This window comes from Piliocolobus tephrosceles, chromosome 9, assembly GCF_002776525.5.
Source record: "Piliocolobus tephrosceles isolate RC106 chromosome 9, ASM277652v3, whole genome shotgun sequence".
Lineage (NCBI taxonomy): Eukaryota > Metazoa > Chordata > Mammalia > Primates > Cercopithecidae > Piliocolobus > Piliocolobus tephrosceles.
This window is the reverse complement of record NC_045442.1, coordinates 126,028,066-126,050,368: the sequence shown is the minus strand read 5'-3', so window position 1 is coordinate 126,050,368 and position 22,303 is coordinate 126,028,066. Positions and strand designations below refer to the sequence as shown.

The window sequence follows — 22,303 nt, the reverse complement described above, 5'->3', positions numbered from 1 at the left end:
CTTATCCGAACGTCTAGTTTGCGAGCACCTAGTCCTCTACATTCCAGTGTCATGATTATAGATTAAGTTACTGATCTGAGATCTTTTTCTTAATATAGGGATACAGCTATGAATTTCCCTCTGAGCATTGCTTTAGCTGCATCTCATAAATTTTGATGCAGTGTGTCTTCACTATCATCAATCTCAAATTACATTCTGATTTCTCTTTGAGTTCTTTGAGCCATTAATTATTTAGGAATGTGTTGTTTAATTTCCACATAATTGTGACTTTCACAAATTTTTTCTAATTTCATTACATTGTAGCTGGAGAATACACTTTGTATTATGTATTATTTCTATCCTTTTACATTTATTGAGATTGTGCTGTTTTTACATGCATGTATGTTCATAATTATTATATCTTCCTGATGGATCAATCCTTTTATTATAAAATATCCCTCTTTGGTAACATTTTTTTCTCTTAAAGGCTGTTTTGTTTGATGTTAATATAGCTTCTCAAGCTTTCTTGTGGCTTGCTATTTGCATGACATAGTTTTAATCCCTTTATTTTCAAGCTATTTATGTCTGTGAAACTAAAGTTTATCTCCTGTGGACAGCACATAGTTGGATCCTGGTTGGTTGGTTGGTTTTGATCCTGTCTGGCTGTCTCTTTCTTTTGATTGGGTTGTTTACTCCAATCACGTTTAATGTTATTTATTGATATAGTTGGATTTATGTCTGCCATTTTGTTGTGTTATATATGTCTTTTGTTTCTCTCTTCCTCCTTTATTGCTTTCTTTTGCATTAAGTGAGAATTTTCTAATTTGTAGCATTTTAATTTCTTTACTGATTTGTTTCATTGAAACTGCTTTTACTAGGGCTTTTTGGGTTTTGTGTGTGAACTCAGATTACCGTCTGGGGTCACTTGCTTTCAGCCTGAAATTCTTCTTATGGTATTTCTTGTAAGGCAAATCTGCTAACAACAAATTCTCTTTGTCTGTTTGTTTTTATGGGAATGTCTTTGTTTCTCCTTCATTCTTGAAAGAGAATTTTGATAGTATAGGATTCTTTGATGAAATTTTCTTTTTCTTTGAGCACTTTGAATATGTTATCACACTGCTTCTGTCTTCCATTGTTTCTGTTAAGAAGTCAGAATCTTATTGGGGTTCCTTGTAAATAACAAGGCTTTTTTTTCTCTTGCTGTTTTTAAGATTTTCTTATCTTTAACTTTCACCATTTTTACTGTGATGTGTCTGTCTGTGGATATATTTGTGTTTATCTTACTTGAAGTTTATTGAGCTTTTCCAAATGTGTAGGTGGTTGTCTTTCAGTAAATTTGGAGAAGCTTCAGCCATTGTTTCTTTGAAGTTTTTTTTTTTTTTTTTGGCTCTTTTCTCTTTCCTCTCTTTCTGGTATTCCCATTATGTGTATTTGAAGGGAAATATGGCAAATAAAACAAAACTTTAATGCAAATATTTAAACCAAGCAGTTCTAACCACAGAAATTTATCTTAACGTAATGGGCAAGCATACATGGATGTATGTACAAGAAAGTATATCCTAGCACATTTGTGTAGTAGAAAGGTTAGAAAAAACAGGAGGAGGAAGTTAAATACATTATGGTATTCTGTACAGTGAGATATTATAATAATCTAAAATTTTTATAATTCAGGTGGAATTTATTTGGTATGTTGTATAAGATGTATTTGGAATTTTAGGTTGTTTGTTGGTACATCTCCTCTATGTATCTGTGCAAGTTTCTCTGGGGCAGCAATTGTGTTTTCTGTGTAGATACTGCCTATGATAAGACAGGCCTCTTAACTTCTTTCTCCCTACCTCCCAGTTCTGGGCAGTAGGCAAAGATCTTTTTGTTTGTTTGTTTTTGAGACAGAGTCTTGCTCTGTCACCAGACTGGAGTGCAGTGGCACGATCTCGGCTCACTGCAACCTCCAACTTCCTGGTTCAAGTGATTCTCCTGCCTCAGCCTCCCGAGTAGCTGGGATTACAGGAACACACCACCACGCCCAGCTAATTTTTGTATTTTTAGTAGAGATGGGATTTCACCATGTTGGCGGAATGGTTTTGATATCCTGACTTCGTGATCGGCCCACCTTGACCTCCCAAAGTGCTGGGATTACAGGTATGAGTCACTGTGCCCAGCTGCCAAGGGTCTTTCTAAAGAACGCTAGGTTATACTACATGGTTGAGAGCTCAGAATGAGGCCTGCTTTTCTGGCCTAGTTTTTTTGATACCAAGTCTATTCTGGTCTCAGCTTTGATTTACCTAATTATTTTCTGTTTTCTCCTTTGAGAATGTGTATTCTTTTAACATTCTTTTAGAATGTTAGACAAAGAGTAATGTTTAAAGAGTTTAGGCTTTAAAAGCAGTCACACTTCCTAGATTCAAATTCTGGCTCTTGAGGACCTTGAGCAAGTTACTTAGTCTCTAAGACTTCATAGTACCTATGTCTAAGGTCCTGAAAATTGGACACAAATAACGTTTAAATAATTTTATTTCTGTTTTTCAGGGCCTTAGGGAAAGCCATAGAACTTTACATATCACCCATATGGCAGAAATATGAATACATACTGATCCTTCTAAGGATTTTATATTTTCCTTTTTTGCAGATTTGAAATAATGCTGTCCATTGGTAGAAAAATAATAGTATGACCTATGATCTGCCAATAGGGATAAGGCTTACTCTTTGAATTTTGTTTTTCCAGTAAAATTGATTGATGGGTTTGTACAGTGGATATCCAGAGTTAAAGGTATAGTCTTAAACCAATTCTTGACAACCCAGGATCTTTAGTAGTAGTAGTAGTAGTAGTAATAGTAGTAGTAGCCAAAAATGAAAAGCATACTCACAGAAGCTTGTAAGGCCATGTGCTCCCACATAAGTTGACTGTGTTTTTAGTTTATTGAGGTATGATTTGTATATCATAACATTCTCCCTTTGTAGGTAGACAATTCAGTGATTATCAGTAAATTTAAAGAGTTGTGCAGTCATCACCACAATCCACTGTTGGAACATTTCATCACCCCAAATATCCCTGCTCCCACGCCAGCCCTAGGCAGCCACTGATCTGCTTTCTATCTCTATAAATTTCTGTTTTCAGGACATACAAGTGGAATCATACAATGTGTAGTCTTTCTGCATCTGTCTTCTTTCAGTTACATCAGTATTTCATTTTATTGCCAAACCATATTCCATTATATGAATATACTACATTTTGTCAACTCCATTTACCAGCTGTTGTACATTTGATTTGTTTCCAGTTTGGTGCTTTTATGGATAATGCTGCTAGGAACATTTGCATGTAAGTCTTTGTGTAGGCTGGGTGCAGTGGCTCACCCCTGTAATCCCAGCACTTTGGGAGGCCGAGGCGGGTGGATCACCTGAGGTCAGGAGTTCGAGACCAGCCTGGTCAACATGGCCTGTCTCTACTAAAAATACAAAATTTAGCTGGGTGTGGTGGCATGCACCTATAATCCCAGCTACTTGGGAGATTAAGGCAGGAGAATCACTTGAACCCGGGAGGCAGAGGTTGCAGTAAGCTGAGATCATACCACTGGACTCCAGCCTGGGTGACAGAGGAAAACTCCATCTCAAAAAAAAAGTCTTTGTGTAGACATACATTTTCACTCCTCTTGGGTAAATTCTTGGGGGTGGAATTATCAGGTCCGACAGTAAACTTATCACTAACATCTTAAGGAATTGCCACACTGTTTCCAAAGAGTACTGGATTTTTAATGATGGAAGCCTTCAGAATTTCTCTTTCCTCACTGTTACTTGCTGTTGTCATTATCCCCTGTTCCCTCTTCCCTGAATTTGCTGCCCTGGGCAAGGCCTGAGAATTAATGCAGGACATTAGGATGTCTGGGGTGCTTTGGGGCCAGTGTTTGCTGGTTTCTAGATGCTCAACTGTGTTCTAGACAAGATATTCCAAGATGTATATATTAGTTGAGGCTCTCATGCAGATGAGAAAACCCTAGTATGATGGGAGACGTAGTCTACATGATTGTCAGAAGTGGAAGAAGAGACAACTCCTTGATAACAAAGATGCTGAACAGTCAAAACAGTAGTGGATGTCTGCTCCATCAGATATGTGACCCAAATAAATGAACTGTTTCTATAATAATTTAGTTTGTTTTTGCCTTATTTGCAAAGAAATTGAGAACCTCAGTTGCTTAGCACACCCCAAATGTAAACAATGTTAACTGCAGAGGATAAATCATACCATTCTAAAAATGTTAACTGCAGAGGATAAATTATACCATTCTTTTTACATTTATGGTATAATTCTTTTTATATGTTTAACATTTACAGATATTTTTTATTTAATTGGAAAAAATGTTATTTTTAGGATGAGTATATGTACAGTGCTTGTCATATAGTAGGCACCCAATAAATGTTAACTATTGTCCTTTTTAAAATCTTTTTCTGAAACTCATTTTCATTCTACATCCATTTTTTATGATGAATGCATCTTGAGGGTAAATTATGCATATAAGAATGCTTTTTTCCTGTTGGTAATAGTAATGTTCAATACATTTTTTGAAAATATTTATAATTTCAGGTCAGGTCTTATCTGTCATGATGGAGGAAGTGGTGACACGAATCAGAATCTCTGAAAACATAGTTTGGCTTAAGAATGAATTAACAAGATATTTTTCTTGTGAACAGCAGCTTTATCATTTTAATTATGATTTCTTTAGACTAAACCTAATTTAGTGTAAAAATAATGTACATTGTTAAAAAACATACCAAATGGTATGAAAGGAAATACATTAAAGGCCAAGGAAAATCTATAGGAGTCAAATCAGGAACTTAATTTAATACACTAAGCTAATTCCTTAATGTATTAGTTTATTTTATTCCTTAAATATTACAATTATTTGGATATATGAAAAAATACATTGAATATATGGACAAAAATTCTTGAAAAGGTGCACTGCCATTTTTTGCTCTACATTTCATCCTTTAAACCCTCCTTTTTAGGAGGAGGTTCTATGTATCTTCTGGAAAAACAACTTGCAATCTTAATGTTTTATGAAATCATTTTTTTCCCCACAAGGATTTAAAATAGCTATTACATTTTGAGTCTGACCCTTGTGAAAAATGAGTATATATCTTTCCAAGATTTGTGAAAGTTGGCACTGTCTCACATACTTTCTGGGCACAGTTTGTTTTTTGGGTTCCTTTTTTCCATGGGTATTCAGAATAAATAGGAACTTGTTATTGAAGTGGGAAAAAATAGCATTACTGTAAAGCTGGTTACAGATACTGCTGGAAAGAATTTTATCATATGATTGGAAATATTTTTCCAGTTAACCTTTAAAAAATTCTTAAGAGCCATTTTTCTTTACAGCTTTCAGATGGCAAATGCATTCTGAGGTTAGTGTGGTCATTTCTAGGGAATAAAGAAATTAGTAACTTTGGTTTTGTAATACTCCCTAATGCTTATACCTGAAAGGAAGTATTTACTGAATATTTTAAGTGCTACGGTTAATGCCACTTTGTAATGTAGGTTTGTATTGGATTTAAAACAACCTGAGAAATCATAATTGCTTTTTCTTAAGCCTGTGCCCACTGATGGCTCCTGCTAACCATGTAGCATACAGTAGCATTTAATATACTAAGAGTATTAATTCCTAGAGTAGTGTTTTTAAGTGTGATCTGTGGACTCATGATAGGTCCTGTCTTTCCCATAGTCTTTTACCATTTGTTTATAATAATCATCCTATATATTTCTTGATATGAATTATTATTTATTTTAGATGACTTTTTTTGTTTAAATACCTTGTTCCAGGGTTTTTCTCAAGAAAAAAATACCATTTTATTTGTTGTTGCCTGACTTTTCTGCAGTAGCAAGAAAAGATGGAATAATCACCTTCTTAGGTTGTTTTGCATCAGTAAAGAGGCCCTCAAAAAATGTTTGAGCTCCATAAGTAGTCTTACTGTGTTTTGATTTTCTCCAAAAAATTATTTAGGAAATGTTTGTTTTAAATATCTTAAGATCTTTGCATCTAATTTCTGTTAGTGGCATCATATTTTCCCCAGGTCAAGAACCTTGGTAATAACTGAACAGGTTTAGGGAGGAAAAGGGAAAAGTCTGTCCTGGCAATTTTGACATCGAACCCTCTCTCAAATCAGCTTCTCCTCTGTAATCTTGTTACTGCTGCCAGAGCCCCAATCATCTTTTGTGAACAATATTGGAGCTGCCTCCTAACTTAGCAGTCTTGCCTTCTTACAATCCATTGTTCGTGTTACTTAAGATTCAATGGCTGCCACACATACTCAAGATCAAGTCCATTCTCTCTGAGTGCAGTAAGTGAGGCCTTTCATGATACTTTAGCCCTTCCTTATTTCTTTACTCAAATGTGAGGAACTACTTGCAGTTTCCAGAATGTAACTCATTTCACTCCACCTTAATGCTTTGTTAATTGCTATTTTTCTTTCAGATTCAGTAATACTTTGTATTAAGTATTAATTCATCTGTGAAGCTTTGCAGACCTCCTCTTTACCTTATAGCCAGTTTCCTTTGTGTTCCTTGTCAAACGACGACAACAACAACAACAAAATTTCTCCTTTATATTTAGCTTAGAAAATTCCAGAAGCCCTTGTATTTGATTTAAGCTTGTATATTTTTGCAGGAACGATACTGATCAGTGGTGTTTCTATAACTTTCGATGAACAAAGACTATGAGGCTTAAGGATCACATGTATAAACAGACAATGACTTGACAATCCAAGAAGCCAAATAATAACTACTATAATAATCGACCTAAAATGTCCAGGACTTCATTAATAACTGCCAGCTTCCTAATTTTTGTCCCGCTTCCAATTCATAACCAACCTGTGAAAGCCAGATATATGCTCTAACCAATCACAGTAGGCTGCCCCCACTTCTAGTTAGCCTGCCTACAGCTCCCCAGGCCAACAGCCTCCAATCAGAGCATACCTGATTTTCCATTATGAAACTTCACACTCGTCTACCTGTCTTTTAGTCTCTGTCAAGATGCAAATGACAACAGATGACTCCCTTGTTGTAGCAAACACTGAATAAATAGCCTTTGCTTTTTTCTTTTGGTTGATCATCATTTATTTCCACAAGGGAAAAAAAAAATCTGTGTTCGTTCTACATTTGTTTACATCTGAAGTGATTAATAATAAATATACTTTATAAACTGCCTTTATGTCTTGTGCTATGTTTTTGTGATTTCTACATATTTTATAAACACAGGTTTATACTTTATAAACATATAGCGGCATATTTTAGAAAGGTGAAGACAGGTTTTGTCATAGGACTTTCTTGCTTTATGTCTTTACATTGAATGGAAGAAAACACAGAAAAATCTTTCACTTAATAGTAAAAAACAAAATTCTAATCACATTTTAATCTTGAGATCTTTGTCTCAAATGTAGTTATTCATAGCTTTGTATTTTGTTTGTTAAATTGCAGTTTAAAAAGTTAGGGATTTACATGAAATGCAGATAATGTGAAGTTAGATTTTGTTAAGAATATCCTTTAATTTTTGTTTTTTAAAATATATACATGAATATGTTTCTTAATTTTTTGCACTTAGGAAGTTTGTTTGCTGTTTTTTATTTAACCTATTAATATATTTCATGTTTTTTAACTATGTGTATGTTCCTAAAGTAAACTCTGCTGGGTTTGGTGAATTATTTTTTAAAATAATCTGTTCACTAATTTTATGTAGGCTCTTTCACTGTAAAGATTACGAGAATGACAAAACCTATACCCTGTTTGTTTGTTTTTATATATATATACCATCTCTCATATTACTAAGATTGAATGACAAATCAGACTACTTTAAACAGTTTTGAAAGTATGGAAAGTGTAGCTTTTTATCTGTTTGATGCTCTGTTATGCGAAAGTCACTCCTTTATTTATTGTTGGAATTTTCTGTTAACAGGTACTCCCTTCGGAGAGGCAGCTCCTTCACATTCTTAACACCTGGCCCCAACTGGGACTTGACTTTGGTGAGTAGATACCTGGGTTTTTATTTCAAGACATCAGATAGAATTAATTCCCCAGTTGTCTTTCAGTCTGTTATACAGCTCAGTGGTCTGTACTTCTCTGAGTGTCTTGAGGAACAGAATTCCTATAACTATCTTTGGCAGCCTAATTTAGTCCTTTTCTACTAACAAGCTGTAATAACTTTTTGTTTCAAATAAATATAAAACGTATTTTGCAAAGTACTCACATGTATTAATCTTTAACTCTATGCCATCCTTTCTCTTATTCCTTTCAATGTTAAATCTGATAATATATTATGAAACATGAAATTATTTGTATACATCCTCTATTGCCTTTTTTTCTTGGTTGAAAAATATAAAAATGCTTGATTGCACATTATGTATATATATTTTATATATATAATGAATGGTTTTCTGCTATTAATCTCAGCATAGAGGGACTCTTATTTTTATAGCAGGACTTTACAGAGGCATTTAATTTTGTGTGAAGTAACAACAGAAAATTGGTTCTTTTTGTACTTAAAACTTGTTAGCTCATAATACATATATAAATAAAATATGTACAAATAGATATAAATAAAGTATGTACAAATAGATCATGATTCTTAAGCTTATTTGGGAAAAATAGCAAAAATGATTCAAAATACAATTTCATATAAATGCATAAGTATGATCATATATGTGCTTTCTTCCCCTCAGTACAGTCTTATTTTGCTAGGCAGTTTCCTCCCCCTCTTCTCTCCTTCTCCGTATTAGTCCATTCCCAGGCTCTGCTCTAACCATGTCAACAGTACCATATGTATCCTTCTGTATTTTGCTCATATCATTAATATACACAAACAGGTTCACAGATAAATACACAAGCAAGATTTTTGGTTAGTTGGCTTTTCAAACCTGGGATCATATTATTCATAATTTCTGTATCTTCTGGGTATGACCTAGGGATCAGTAAAATATTTCTTGAGTTCCAGCACCTCAATTCTGATGTATATTGTTCTTTCATGTCTTAGATCATTTTCCTAACGTCTTTTAGCTCAATTCAAAACAGTGTGTTATAATTTTGCTCTGCTTCTTTGAGCATTTCTTCCTGGTGTGCAATCATTTCCTAGGGGATAGATTCTGTTCCTTGTTTTCTTTTTTCATAGAGTGATATTGTGTAGAATTTGACTTTGAGAATTTTCTGTTCCATTTTAGTGTGAATTTAGTTTTCAACTTGTACACAAAATCTTGGTTCAGATAGCTTTTCTTACTTCACAGCCTTCCTTCGTGTTGTTTTTATGGTAGCTTGCTTTCTGAGGCCGCCTGGCTCTATTACTTTCTCCACTTCTATCTGGACTTTGCTTTTCCTTTTTTTTCTTCTTCTTCTCTATTGGCCCTATCTTGCTCAATTTTGATTCAATTCCCAGCAGTTTCTCCTTACTGCGGGGCCAGGAAGTTGAAGGGAACCCTAACTAGTCACTTAAGAGTTCCCAAGAGCTAAGCAGTGTACGTAACCTGAAAAGTTATTTTGAGATATGGGAGAATAAAATGTTACTCATGGGTGCTTATTCAGTACTGATTAAGTACCAGAAATGGTAGATATGTACACAGTTTTGCCACTGCTGGCACCAGCAGGGCTGAATGAAAGTGATAAATGGTAAGTGGAAAGTACTGCAGGGACATGGCTGTTCACCTTCCAGTTAATCAATCCTGCCTCCGGCAACAAATCTTAATTACTTTGGGCCATGAGAAAAGGATTTTTTTTCTAGTGAAGACCTTGCCGCCAAGATAAATAATGTGTTCCTTTAAAAAAAAAAAAAAAAACTGGCTGGTTTTATATTTTAAAAATTTTTACTTTTTCTCTAACAAGTACCGACAGCCCTTGATTTACATAAGATTCTGTTCTGAAAAACTTAAGTAGTGTTTTTTTTTTTTTTTTTTTTTTTTTGGGGGGGGGTCCCTCTGTGGCCCGGGCTGGGGGGCAGTGGCCGGATCTCAGCTCACTGCAAGCTCCGCCTCCCGGGTTTACGCCATTCTCCTGCCTCAGCCTCCCGGGTAGCTGGGACTACAGGTGCCCGCCACCTCGCCCGGCTAGTTTTTTGTATTTTTTAGTAGAGACGGGGTTTCACCGTGTTAGCCAGGATGGTCTCGATCTCCTGACATCGTGATCCGCCCGTCTCGGCCTCCCAAAGTGCTGGGATTACAGGCTTGAGCCACCGCGCCCGGCCAGGTAGTGTTTTAATAGGGTAGCCACTTCACAGCAGTGATGACTCTATCAGGGGAGACTGTTTAGACAGTATCTATTCCAAAGACAATTCATGAACGTCCCTCAACATAATATTCTTCTTAGGGCAGTGGCGCAATCTCATCTACTGCAACCTCTGCCTCCCAGGTTCAAACGATTCTCCTGCCTCAGCCTCTCAAGTAGCTCGGACTACAGGCATCTGTCACCATGTGCGGCTAATTTTTTTTTTTTTTTTTTTTTTTGTATTTTTAATACAGTCGGGGTTTTACCACGTTGGACAGGCTGGTCTTGAACTCCTGACCTCAGACTCTCCCCTCACCTCAGCCTCTTAAAGTGCTGAAATTGCAGACGTGAGCCACCGCACCTGGCCTCAAAGTAATTTTCTTGTGACTATAGCCAAAGGCTTAACTTTTTAAAATTGATTTTTCTAGTTTTCTAGAGTCTTTGTTTTGTGATGTAATATGCATTCCTTTTATATGAGAATGAAATATCTTTTTTTCTTTTAGAAAAGAAAACGCAGAGAGAAAGATGATGATGTTGTAAGCCTTAGCAGCCTTGATCTGAAGGTAAGCCCTGCTGCACTGTTAAAGAAAAGCATTTAAAAATATGCAGATAGCATTTTATTTCTGTGCTACAAGAATAATGAATGCTGGTTTGGGTTTTTTTGTTTTTTGGTTTTTTTTTCATTTTGTAAGTGCAAAAGTGAATGATATTAGCTCACAGACACCGTCTTTTTTGCTATTCTGCTTCTTTGTTAAGAATGAGGGAGAAACTACTCTCAAAATATTAGGCTATAACTACTGATCACAAACACAAATGCCTAAGGAGACAGGCTGTGGAATCTGTGTGAAGGAAGGAGGGACGAGAGGGCCAGTGGTGAAAAGAGAGCCCCGGGTTCTAGCCCATTGTCACATGTAGGACTGTCAAAACCTGGATTTTTATGTGAAATCTCCTGAATTTTAAATGTTGAGTCCATTTTTCTTAAAAAATACATGCAAGCAAAATAGCTTGTCTGTAGGTTATATGTGGCCCGTGGGCTCCAAGTATGTGACATAGGATAAACTAACACTCAGCACACACTTTAAAATACTTGAAGTTTTCTTATATGAAATTGTGTGTAAGTCCAAAAAACCTAGTATCTTTGGAATTACTAACATCACTTTTGCCGGTTGGCAAATTTTATTGTAGCATCTTGGTTTTGGAGAGTCTTTTTCTAAGGTTATAAAAGAGTTGTACATTTTTAAATGCGATTTTTAAAAATGTTTCATATTATGTTTAACAGCAGCAGCTGCTGTTTCTTTTTAAAGACGAGATATTTTCTAAAAGTTAAATTTTTATAATCTGCTCATCAACATTTTAGCAAATCCAGCAAGTCAGTTTTTTTTTCTTATTTTTAGTACACAGTGTCTTCATAGAAGAATTATGTGTTTTAAGTTTTAGGCATTTTGCAAAACAGTTTTAGTTGCATTTAAAATATCTTGTATTCAAAAAAAGAAAAAAGTATGAAATGACAACCTTGATTATTTTTAAGTATGTTTCAAATCAAATCAAATACAGAAATAGTATTTATAGTTTGCCACAGTAAAATACATGGTCTTCAACTAAGCTTTAGCAATTATCAATATATGGATTATTTTGAAGCAAATCCTAGATGTCATGTCCTTTCATCTGCAAATATTCCATTCTATTTATTATCTTTATTGTCTGAGATAAGAACTTTTTTTTTTTTTTTTTTTTGAGATGGAGACTCGCTGTGTCTCCCAGGCTGGAGTACAGTGGTGCAGTCTCGGCCCCCTGCAACCTCAGCCTCCTGGGTTCAAGCGATTCTCTTGCCTCAGCCTCCTGAGTAGCTGAGACTACAGGTGTTTGCCACCATGCCCAGATAATTTTTGTATTTTTAGTAGAGATGGGGTTTTGCCATGTTGGCCAGGCTGGTCTCAAACTCACAGGTGTGAGTCACCATGCTGGGCCTTAGATAAGAACTTTTTAAAAACAATAAAATACACTTTCTACAAAACAGTACAAATAACAATAATTCGTTAATATCAGATTCAGTTCAGAATTCATGCATTTTCTTGAACCTGTTTGTGTGTTTTTGTGGGGTTTTTTGTTTAGTTTTTTGTTTTTTTTGTTTTTGGGTTCATTTTGTCTGTTTGTAGTCCAAATAAGACACATACATTGTGATTAACTATATCTCTTAAGTTTCTTTTAGTTCATTGGTTTCCCCTCTAACTATTTTCTTGGAATTTTTTGTTGTTGAAGAAACATGACATGCAGGGTTTTCCTATATATCTTTTTATAGCCTGAATATTTATGATTGCATCCCCATGATATCATTGACTGTGTTCCTCTTTTCCCTGTATTTCTGATAAGTTGGTAATTAGATCAAGAGACCTGATCCAGTGTGGTTGTTTTGGGCCATGTACTTACCTCAAAAAGTATATAATGCCTTTCTGTGATGCTCTCAAAATGGATGCTCATTGCCTACATGCATTTTTTTCTTGGAGGTTGCAAGGTGATGACATGTCTTTATCAGACCTCTGTTTATTAACTGGAATACTTCTGTAAAGAAAAAATTCCCCTTATTAGCCATTTGATTACTCTGAAGTTCTGATTTATAGTCAGAGCAGAACAAGTGCTTGATTCTTTTCCTTTATCAGTTTTCAAAAATAATGAGTTCTATTCATTATCTTTCTCTGAAAGTAATGATTTCTTTTTCTTCTTAGTATTATGAACTAATGCATATAAATACTTGTTTTACATGGATTCAGTTTTTTTTTTTATTTTGTTTTGTAGAAAAGACAGGGTCTCACTATGTTGGCCAGGATGGCCTCAAATTCCTAGCCTCAAACAGTGCTCCTACCTCGGCCTCCCAAAGTGCTGGGATTACAGGCATGAGCCACCGCACCTGGCCTCATTTCAGTTACTCTTACTGATGCCTCACATATCAGTCTTTGGCTGTTGGATGCTATTTCAGGATGGTTCCTGTGTCTTTTGACATGACCTTTGTCTCACATCCAGTGGCTTAATAGCCTCCTTGCCTTTTAGGATGACAAATTATTGCAGATCCTATTTTTATGCTCTATGCCTGGAATCAGCCATTTCTAAAAGGAGTCTGGCTGCTTTGGGAAATGGTAGAGGCTAAAATCTGGGCATTAGTAATACTCCCTTCTACTGGATTAGTCATTGTTGGTAGGCCTTTTTAATGAATAGGGCTAGGAGATCAATCTAATTTAAAAAAACAAAATAGGAATTTATATTGAAATTTCAAATTCAAAGATAAAGGGATTTAACTTAATCTTACCAGTCTTACTATGTAGAGTTCCTTCAACTTCACCAAAAGTCCAGAGACACTGATTTGATTTATACCACAGTTCAAAGACAACAGCTTGCATAACTATTAATGATTACTGAAAACGTTTTATGTTTTCTTGCATTTTTCAGCTTTTTTTAAACCTTTAGGTTGTAACATAGTAGGGATGAACAGTCAAATTACTGTGTTTTTAAATTATTACACTAACTTCTGTGTGTAATTACACCAACAGCTCATTTGGTTTTTAAAAAATTTTTATCGTTAAAGAATTACTGCTTTTTAAATTTATCATATAATTGTGTGACAAAATTATGTAGAATTTTGAAGTCATTCTACAGAGGATTCTTGTTCCTATTTCTGACTCTTCTACCCTACTCCCTCTTTCAGATGAAATCTTTTTTTAAAAAATTTTATGGTTTATTCTTCCACTTTTAAAATACATAAGCAACTATATATATATACATATATTATATAGTATTCCACTTTATTGGATGAACTGTTTGTAGCCGACTGTCTTTCATTATGTTTTGTTTGTATGTTTGCTCTTTGCTTTGGTATATCTTTTGATATTTTAAGTAGGTTTGTGTTTTTGTTCTAATGGTTATCTTTATACTGATACCTTATGTAATGCTTTTTGGGCTACTATAAATGGGTTAATCCGTATGAGCAGTATTTTAGTTAACTAGTACTTCTCCCTACCCTCTTTCTCTTCTGATTTGAAGTACTATTGCTTGACTTGTAGTTATAATTATGCATTTAAGGCAGGAAGTGAGCTTATTTTACTTTTCATGTACATTCACCACTTTCCTCCCATTTTTAAAAATAGTTTGTCAGAGCTTTTAGCCATTACAAGCTATACTGTAGACCCTGCTAACCATCAGGTAGTCTTAGTTCTATGGGTAAATATATATTTAATTCTCAGCACCAGTCCTCATGTTGAGTCCTTTCTAGTTTTTTTGTTGTTGTTTGTTTGTTTTTTGTTTTTTGTTTGTTTTTGTTTCTGAAGCTCATTCTCTGGTACAGGGGTCAGCAACCTTGACCACAAGCCATATGTGACTGGTCTGTCAATGTTTTGTTTATAGCTGCCTTCGTAAACACTGCAGCATCTGGGCTAAGCAGTTGTGACAGGAACCATAGGACCTATAAAGCCAAAAGTATTGACTCTCTGGCCCTTCACGGAAGAAGTTTGCTGACCCCTACCCTGGAGTTGAGTAGATTCTCAGGCAGTGTTCGTGGTGTTCCCCAAGTACTTGCACATTGCATGTTCTTTTCAGTTTGTTTGCAACCTTTATACTTGAAGGTTCATTTGGATGCATATGAAACTCCTGGCTCACCTTTTCTTTCATTGAGTATATTTAATATTTTACTCCATTGTGTTCTGGCATAAAATATGTCCGTTCAAAGTCATAATAAATATGTAGTTTCAGGTCATCCTTTGTTTTAAGAACTTTTTTTTCTTGAATTATGCTTTTTGGTATTTATTCTATTTTGTTTCCCCTCTGTATCCTTTATGTTTTGTTGGATCTTCATCTTTTAAAATCTTTTCTATTTATTACTTTTTCTCAAAACTTTTTATCTTTTTATTTTTAAAGCCATCCTCCTTTTTTCCCTAATGCATTAAGCATTGTACTTTTCATTCTGAAATAATTTTTTTATTTTTAATTCTTAGTTCTATTACCTCTCATTTCAATTCCTTCTCCAGTCACCTAATTTCTGAGTCTTTACATTTTTTCATAGCTTCTGTAATTTTCTTAATTTACTTCACGCTGTAGAGACATGATTCTACTCCAGTCTCTGTTTCTTTATAATAGTTTTAAGTGGAATTCTTAATATTTCTGTTGCTCATTTTTCAGTGCAGTAAGTTTCCTGTATGGTGAGAGGAATAGGCCAGAATAGCCTTTTCAGCTTCATAACTCTAGAGCTCCCTCTTGTGTTATGTTCACAAAGTGATTTTTTCAAAGTATGATTTCATCCTTTCTGGGATCTTTTCTGCTCCCTTTCTCTTTTATCTGGAACTTTTCTTGTCTTTGCTTCTGTTGCCCTGTTCTTCTCAGTCTGGAGTCTACTCCTAGGAGTTTTTCTCAGAGAAGATTCAGTTTCGAGAGTTTACATGGGCCAGATTGCTCCAGCACCTATTTGCATGGCATTGTTCTTGCTCTCAGCCTGAGAACAGGATCCTTCAGAGCCTTTCCCAGATTAGGCTGCCATTCGGAGACTTCTGGGGAGGTTGAAGGGATTCTCCTGTTCTCGGGGCCATCAGAAAAGCCCCGTGCCGTCCCTCTGCCTCATCATGCACAAATGCTAATACTTTGTGGGCCTCATAACTGATTTGTCACTCTGCTCATATTTTGAGGTTTAAGGGTAATCTTTCTCTTTGTTGTGGATTTTATTTGTGGGTTTTCCTTTTTTTTTTTTTTTTTTTGGTTATGCTAGTTGCTCTGTTTTTTTTTTTTTTCTTTAAAAGTAAAGACCTGTCAAAGAATTAACTTATTAATGAGTTACCCAATATTATAGAAAAGCTGATCAAAGGACTAGCAAACACTGACATACACTAATCACTGAAGGAAAGAATGGTGGACTGAGATTACCAAATTATATATAAAATATTAATATCCTCATCTGCATCTCTACCTACAAAATTTATTTGCATTGCCATGAGTTTTCTACAGAGTTAACTTTTACCTTTTCAGAGCTATAGAAAACCCTGCTCAGTAACAAATAGTGAATCAAACAAAAGGCTTGAAGTTCTGATGATCCCAGTAGATTAAACTGTATTTATACTTTGAAAATAATGATTGGCTAAAACAGAGATACTCAACCCTGGCTGCAGGTCAGAGTCACCTGAGGGCGGCTTGTGTAGCAGAAGTGTGCTATGGGACCCTGTTCCAGACCAATTCCATATATGAATGGAGGAACAGGGGAGGAAATGAGGATAGGTGACATTGGGACCTAGGAACATTTGATTTTTCTTTTTATTTTTTAAGGATACCAGGTGATTCTCCTGTATAGCCAGAGTTAAAAACTAGAATGTGACATTCTTAAAGTTATTACTCCCTCCCCCTGATTTTTGCTTGGACTTACATCTAAATACAACAATTTTTATGTAATAAGCTAAACATAATCTGTTAGTACGATTATTTGATGCCTGTTGCTAGGAGCCATTCTACTTTATTTGCTTCCGTGCCTGAGATATATATATATATATATAAATAGATAGTAAATATTGAATGAATGAATGAAGTATTAATAATACAGGTCAAATGAATGACATAAGACCTTGGACTTACATAAGCATGTAACATGATCATTGTATTATGTATTTGGACTTTGGATATCTTATATGAAGAATTTAACTCTGATGCCAATTGAATTTTCATGTTATGGATCATTAGCTATTTTGTCTTGAAGCTGTGATTGTTTATCAGATTTTTCTCTAGGTAAAATTTCAACCTTGTCTTATTAGGCTGACTTGCTTCTGTATTATATATACAATTATTCATTTTTAAAAGAACATAGTATTAGTTTTCCAAATGTGTTTCTCAGCTATGTATGTTAGCAACTACAACCTTTCCTTTTTATTTTGATAGGAAAGAGTCAAAAGTGATTGTTGACTTTGTTAATGTGAAATAACACTGGCACGAGTAATACTGAGCATATTTTTGTGACTGTTAAGTTCTTTAACTCTGATAGTTAATGATCATAACACAAACCAGAACACTTCTAAAAAAAGGTTTTAAAGTTTATTCTTTTTCTGAAGCTTCAAATTTAGGATCTCAGTTTCCCTAGAATTAAAAGGCTATGTGTATATATATATACACACACACACATATATATATACACATATGTATACACACACATATATATACACACACACACACACACACACACACACATATATATATATATATATATATATTTACAAATTTTTTTTTTTTTTTTCCACACGGAGTTTTGCTCTTGTTGCCCAGGCTGGAGTGCAGTGGCTCCATCTTGGCTCACTGCAACCTCCGCCTCCCAGGTTCAAGTGATTCTCCTGCCTCAGCCTCCCAAGTAGCCGGGCTAATTTTGTGTTTTTAGTAGAGACAGGGTTTCACCATGTTGGTCAGACTGGTATCAAACTCCTGACCTCACGTGATCCACCTGCCTCAGCCTCCCAAAGTGCTGAGATTACAGGCGCGAGCCACCACGCCCAGCCTGGGGGTTATATTTTGAGTATTGGTATACTCTGCCGTTTTTAGATTAAACATAATAAGTGTTTTAGTCCTAATAAAATAACATATAAATGATAAATAATTTTAAAAGCATTGTGATTGCTTATAATTATAATAATGTCTTGGCAGTTTCTGACTTAACATTCCAAACACCACTTTGGAGTAACAACCTCTTTAGAACCATGACAGGTAATTTGATAATGTTGCAAGGCACAGATTTGAATAGTGTGAAGCTAGCTGGCATGTGAAACCTAGTGACTTACCTAGCTTACTGTTGCCCTCCACCTGCACTTTGACTTAGCTATGATTTCTACTGGTTGCCTTATAAGATAACAAAACATTGTTTTGCTGTGACAGAGGTCCAAAAAAGAAAGCCAACTGCTGGTTCAGGTGTTGATATAAGAAAATGGTGCTCTTGGCCAAAAATATAAAAGTTAAATACAAAACAATTATTCCCGATTAGTACTCTGAGAAGCCATTGAACAATACAGAGCTATTTATCTTTAAGCTTAATCATTCCTAGACTGCAATGCATTTAAATACTTATGTCTCCTTTTTAGTATATGAATACATTGTTCTGGCAAAAAATTGAAACTTTTTTTAAAGACCTCTTTTACTGCCTTCAACCTCTGAAGTATCCAGTTATTATTTGATGTTTGTCCAGGTCGTTTTGTTTTTATTTATCTGTTTTCACACAGTATGTGTAATGACTACAGATATGTGATTATCGTGTATATATGCTATAGCTTGCTTTTTTAAATTTATGTTTTATTGGTACATATAAAGCAGGCCCCCTAATTCTTCTTGGTTGCTATATTGTATTCCATAGTGTGTTAAGGTACCATAATCTATTTAACCAGTCTTTTAAGACTGGCTATTTTTTGTATATTTCTTATTTTTTTCATATTAAAAACAGTGCTGCAGTTTACCTTCTTGTGCACAAGGAGAGACCATGTTTGTGTCTCTATTATAGATGTTTAGAAGTGAGTTGCAAGTTTTAGTTTTGTTAATATTGTCTATTTGCCTTCCAAAATGTTTGACAAATGGATACTTTTCTATCAGTTTATGGTAATATTCATACCCGAATACCCTTTTCAACTCTATATTTTCCCTAGTATTTTAATTTTTACCCACTATTGGGATAGACAACCTGACAGAAAATCAATAAGGAAGTAGAAGATTTAAACAACACTCAGACCAAATGCACCTAACAGACATACAGAGCACTTCACCCAACAACAGTAAATTATACATTTTTCTCAAGTGCATATAGAACATTCCAGGATAGATCATATGTCAGGCTGCAAAACAAGTCTTAATACATTTATAAAGATTGAAATCATACAGACCATTTTTTTGAACACACAGAGTGAAACTAAAAAGCAGTAACAAAAGGAAATTTAAACATTTATAAGTATGTAGAAATTAAACAACTCATTATTATAAACAACCAATTAGTCAAAACAAATCGCAAGGGAAATTAGAAAATACCTTCAAATAGACATGAAAACACAACACGCTAAAACTTACAGAATGCAACAGAAGCATTGCTGAGAGAGACACAGGTGTAAACACTTTACATTAAAAAGTAAGAAATATCTCAAATCAGTACCCTAACTTTATTCCTTAAGGAGGTGATAAAAAGAAAAGGAGTCTTAACCCAAAGCTGGCAGATGGAAGGAAATTAATTAAAAACGGTGGAATAAATATAGAATCAAAAAAACAATAGAGTAAAACCACAATATGGTTCTCTGGAAAGATTAACAAAACAAACCTTTAGGTAGACTGACTAAGAAAAACAGAGAGAAGACTCAAATTAGTAAAATGAGAGTGGGGATATTACTACCATATTGTATGGAAATAAAAAGCACAATATTAATAAAAGTACTGTGAATAATTGTATGCCAAAAAGTGGATAATCTAGATGAAATGGACAAATTCCTGGAAACACACAATCTACCAAGACTGAATGATGGAGAGAAAATCTGACTAAACCTATAACTAGTAAAAAGATTGTGTAATCAAAAACCTCTCAACAAAGAAAAACTCTGAATGAGATGGCTTTACTGGTAAATTCTACCAAACATTTAGAAAAGAATTAACATTAATCTTTCTCATACTCTTTCAGAAAATCAAAGAAAATGGAATACTTTCTAAGCCATTCTAACAGATCAGTATTATCCTGATAACCAAAGCTAACACTACAAGAAAAGAAAACTATAGACCAGCGTCATTTCTCAGCTGCTGGCAGGTTAGGCATTCACCAGTGGCAGTGACTAAAGCGGCCTTGGTAAAAGAGCACCCCTGCTGATGGAGTACACTGAACCTTCACGCCTGCCATCGTGGCTCCTGTGCTCACGGGTCTGTTGCACCAGCACTGGCATCCACAACGTCAGTCACTGGCACCTTGGAGTCTTCAATAAGCGTTAACATGAGAGACAAGGGTCCTTCCACTCTGTGGCTGTTCTCATAGGCCCATCCACAGGCCTCTTCTCCAAAACTGATTTCCACCTTTTCATTCTTGGTTCCTTCCAAGCTCCTGACCAATCAATCAGCCACCCCATTTGCCACTGCCCAGGAGCCTGTGTCTATCTGTATGTCACGCCATTTCTCCCTTCACACAGTGAACAACCAAGTGCACTGCTGACACTGGAAGTGTTCTCCTTTGCCACTCTCTTTAGGATTACCCCTGAATGGGATGGAGTGCAGTAGTGGTCCATTGTCTGCTCATAGCAACATATGAAGCTAATTCATGTGTGAATGAGGGCCTGATTTTTCTCTCAGTGGTTTTAGAGACCTACTCCACCCCAAAATGAGGAGTTGAAGGAGAAGTACCAGTGTAATGTACTAGGTTACATGGCAGTCTGGGCCATCTGTTCATGTTATTTACTGATGCCCTTTGGTCTTCCTTAAGCCAATCACAAATGGACCATTTCCTTTGTATAACAGATTGCTGCTGTACTTCCCAACCTTCTGACTCAGTTGATTTGACCCTGTTTGTTTTGGGCACCTCTGCTAGCACAGTTAAATGATGTCCATAGCCAGGGCCTCACTCTAACTAGGTCTGCCCCACACCTGGGGTCATTTTCTGCCGTGGAAGGCATAGCTTTGCTCTGGAGCCCTAAGGCTCTGCATTGCAGTTCTCTTCCTGGCCTTGCCAGAGCATCACACAGCATCTTTGTCTACCATAAATACCCCAACCTTGATGTGATATACCAGGCCATATGGCCTGAACAACAGGGCAGTTTGCACCAGAGCCTGGAGGTCCTGCTACAGATACCTCTGTTGCTCTGGGACCTACTCAAAACTATCACAGCAACATTCCCAAATATAGCAGATACTCCCTGCAGAAGATGAAGAGTCCTGCTAGTACTGTGCCTAGGAGATGCAAGGTGCAACACCTGTCCTTTCCTGTGCAGGGGAGATCCCAGAAAGCCTCAGGTCGTTGGATCTATTAAAACTTTTCCAACATATGGCAACCCCTGAATTTTTGTGGCATGCGTTTGATTTACTGGGATATCCAAAATACTTTCCACTTCCTTTTCACCAGGTCTTTTTGGTATAATGTTATTAATATAGTGGGCCTGTATGATGTTCTGTGGAATATCCAGGTCCTTGCTGACTTTGTGACAGAAAACAAAAAGTGAACAGCTTCAGAACATGAGCAAACACAGGCTGCTGTCCTTCCCACCTAAAAGCTAACTACTTTTGACCCTTCTTACTAATGGGGATTGAAAAGAGCACATAGGCCCGATCAGTAACAATAACCATGTAACAAATGCTAGATGATTTGCTGGTCTGCTCCAGTAGACTCGACATGTTGCACAAAGCAGCTAAGGCTAGAACTACCACTTAAGTTTACAGTGGTCCCCTATCATTTACCACAGTCTACGTCATTGTAAAAGGCACTCAGAGGCCGGGCGCGGTGGCTCAAGCCTGTAATCCCAGCACTTTGGGAGGCCGAGACGGGCGGATCACGAGGTCAGGAGATCGAGACCATCCTGGCTAACACGGTAAAACCCCGTCTCTACTAAAAAAAATACAAAAAACTAGCCGGGCGAGGTGGTGGGCGCCTGTAGTCCCAGCTACTCGGGAGGCTGAGGCAGGAGAATGGCGTAAACCTGGGAGGCGGAGCTTGCAGTGAGCTGAGATCCGGCCACTGCACTCCAGCCAGGGAGAGAGAGCGAGACTCTGTCTCAAAAAAAAAAAAAGGCACTCAGATAAATGGAATGAGAATCTAGTGAGACTATCACTTGTGCAGTCTGTAACTTTGATGGCTAATCTCTGCATTTTCTCCTGGTGTGCAGTACTGCTTCTGACTTACCATCCTTGCCCAGGTGTAAGGGGTGAAATTTCAGGGACTCCCGCTTAGCTATTCCCACCATGGTGCTGAGAAGATTATGAAAGTTCTCTCAGCTGCTTTTTCAAATCTTTTAAAGCAGTTAACCAAAGCCAGCCAACACTACAATCATTACAATTACCACTGCCCCTCTCTTGTTCATTGGTCACCACTACTATGTAAGGCATTGCCTCACTACTCGGTGTCTTATCCCTATTCATACCTGTAGTCCTTGT

At 36.1% G+C, this 22,303-nt stretch overlaps 1 protein-coding gene across 1 annotated transcript in view; it reads left to right on the top strand.

Annotated features, from left to right (window-relative positions):
* The window catches only part of NET1 (neuroepithelial cell transforming 1), a 47,227-nt gene that overhangs the window by 6,713 nt on the left and 18,211 nt on the right, over nucleotides 1-22,303 (top strand). The window contains exons 2-3 of the mRNA XM_023230535.2: nucleotides 7,917-7,983; nucleotides 10,711-10,770. Of these exons, the coding sequence (XP_023086303.2) occupies nucleotides 7,917-7,983; nucleotides 10,711-10,770 (127 nt within the window). The remainder of the gene's footprint in view (nucleotides 1-7,916; nucleotides 7,984-10,710; nucleotides 10,771-22,303) is intronic.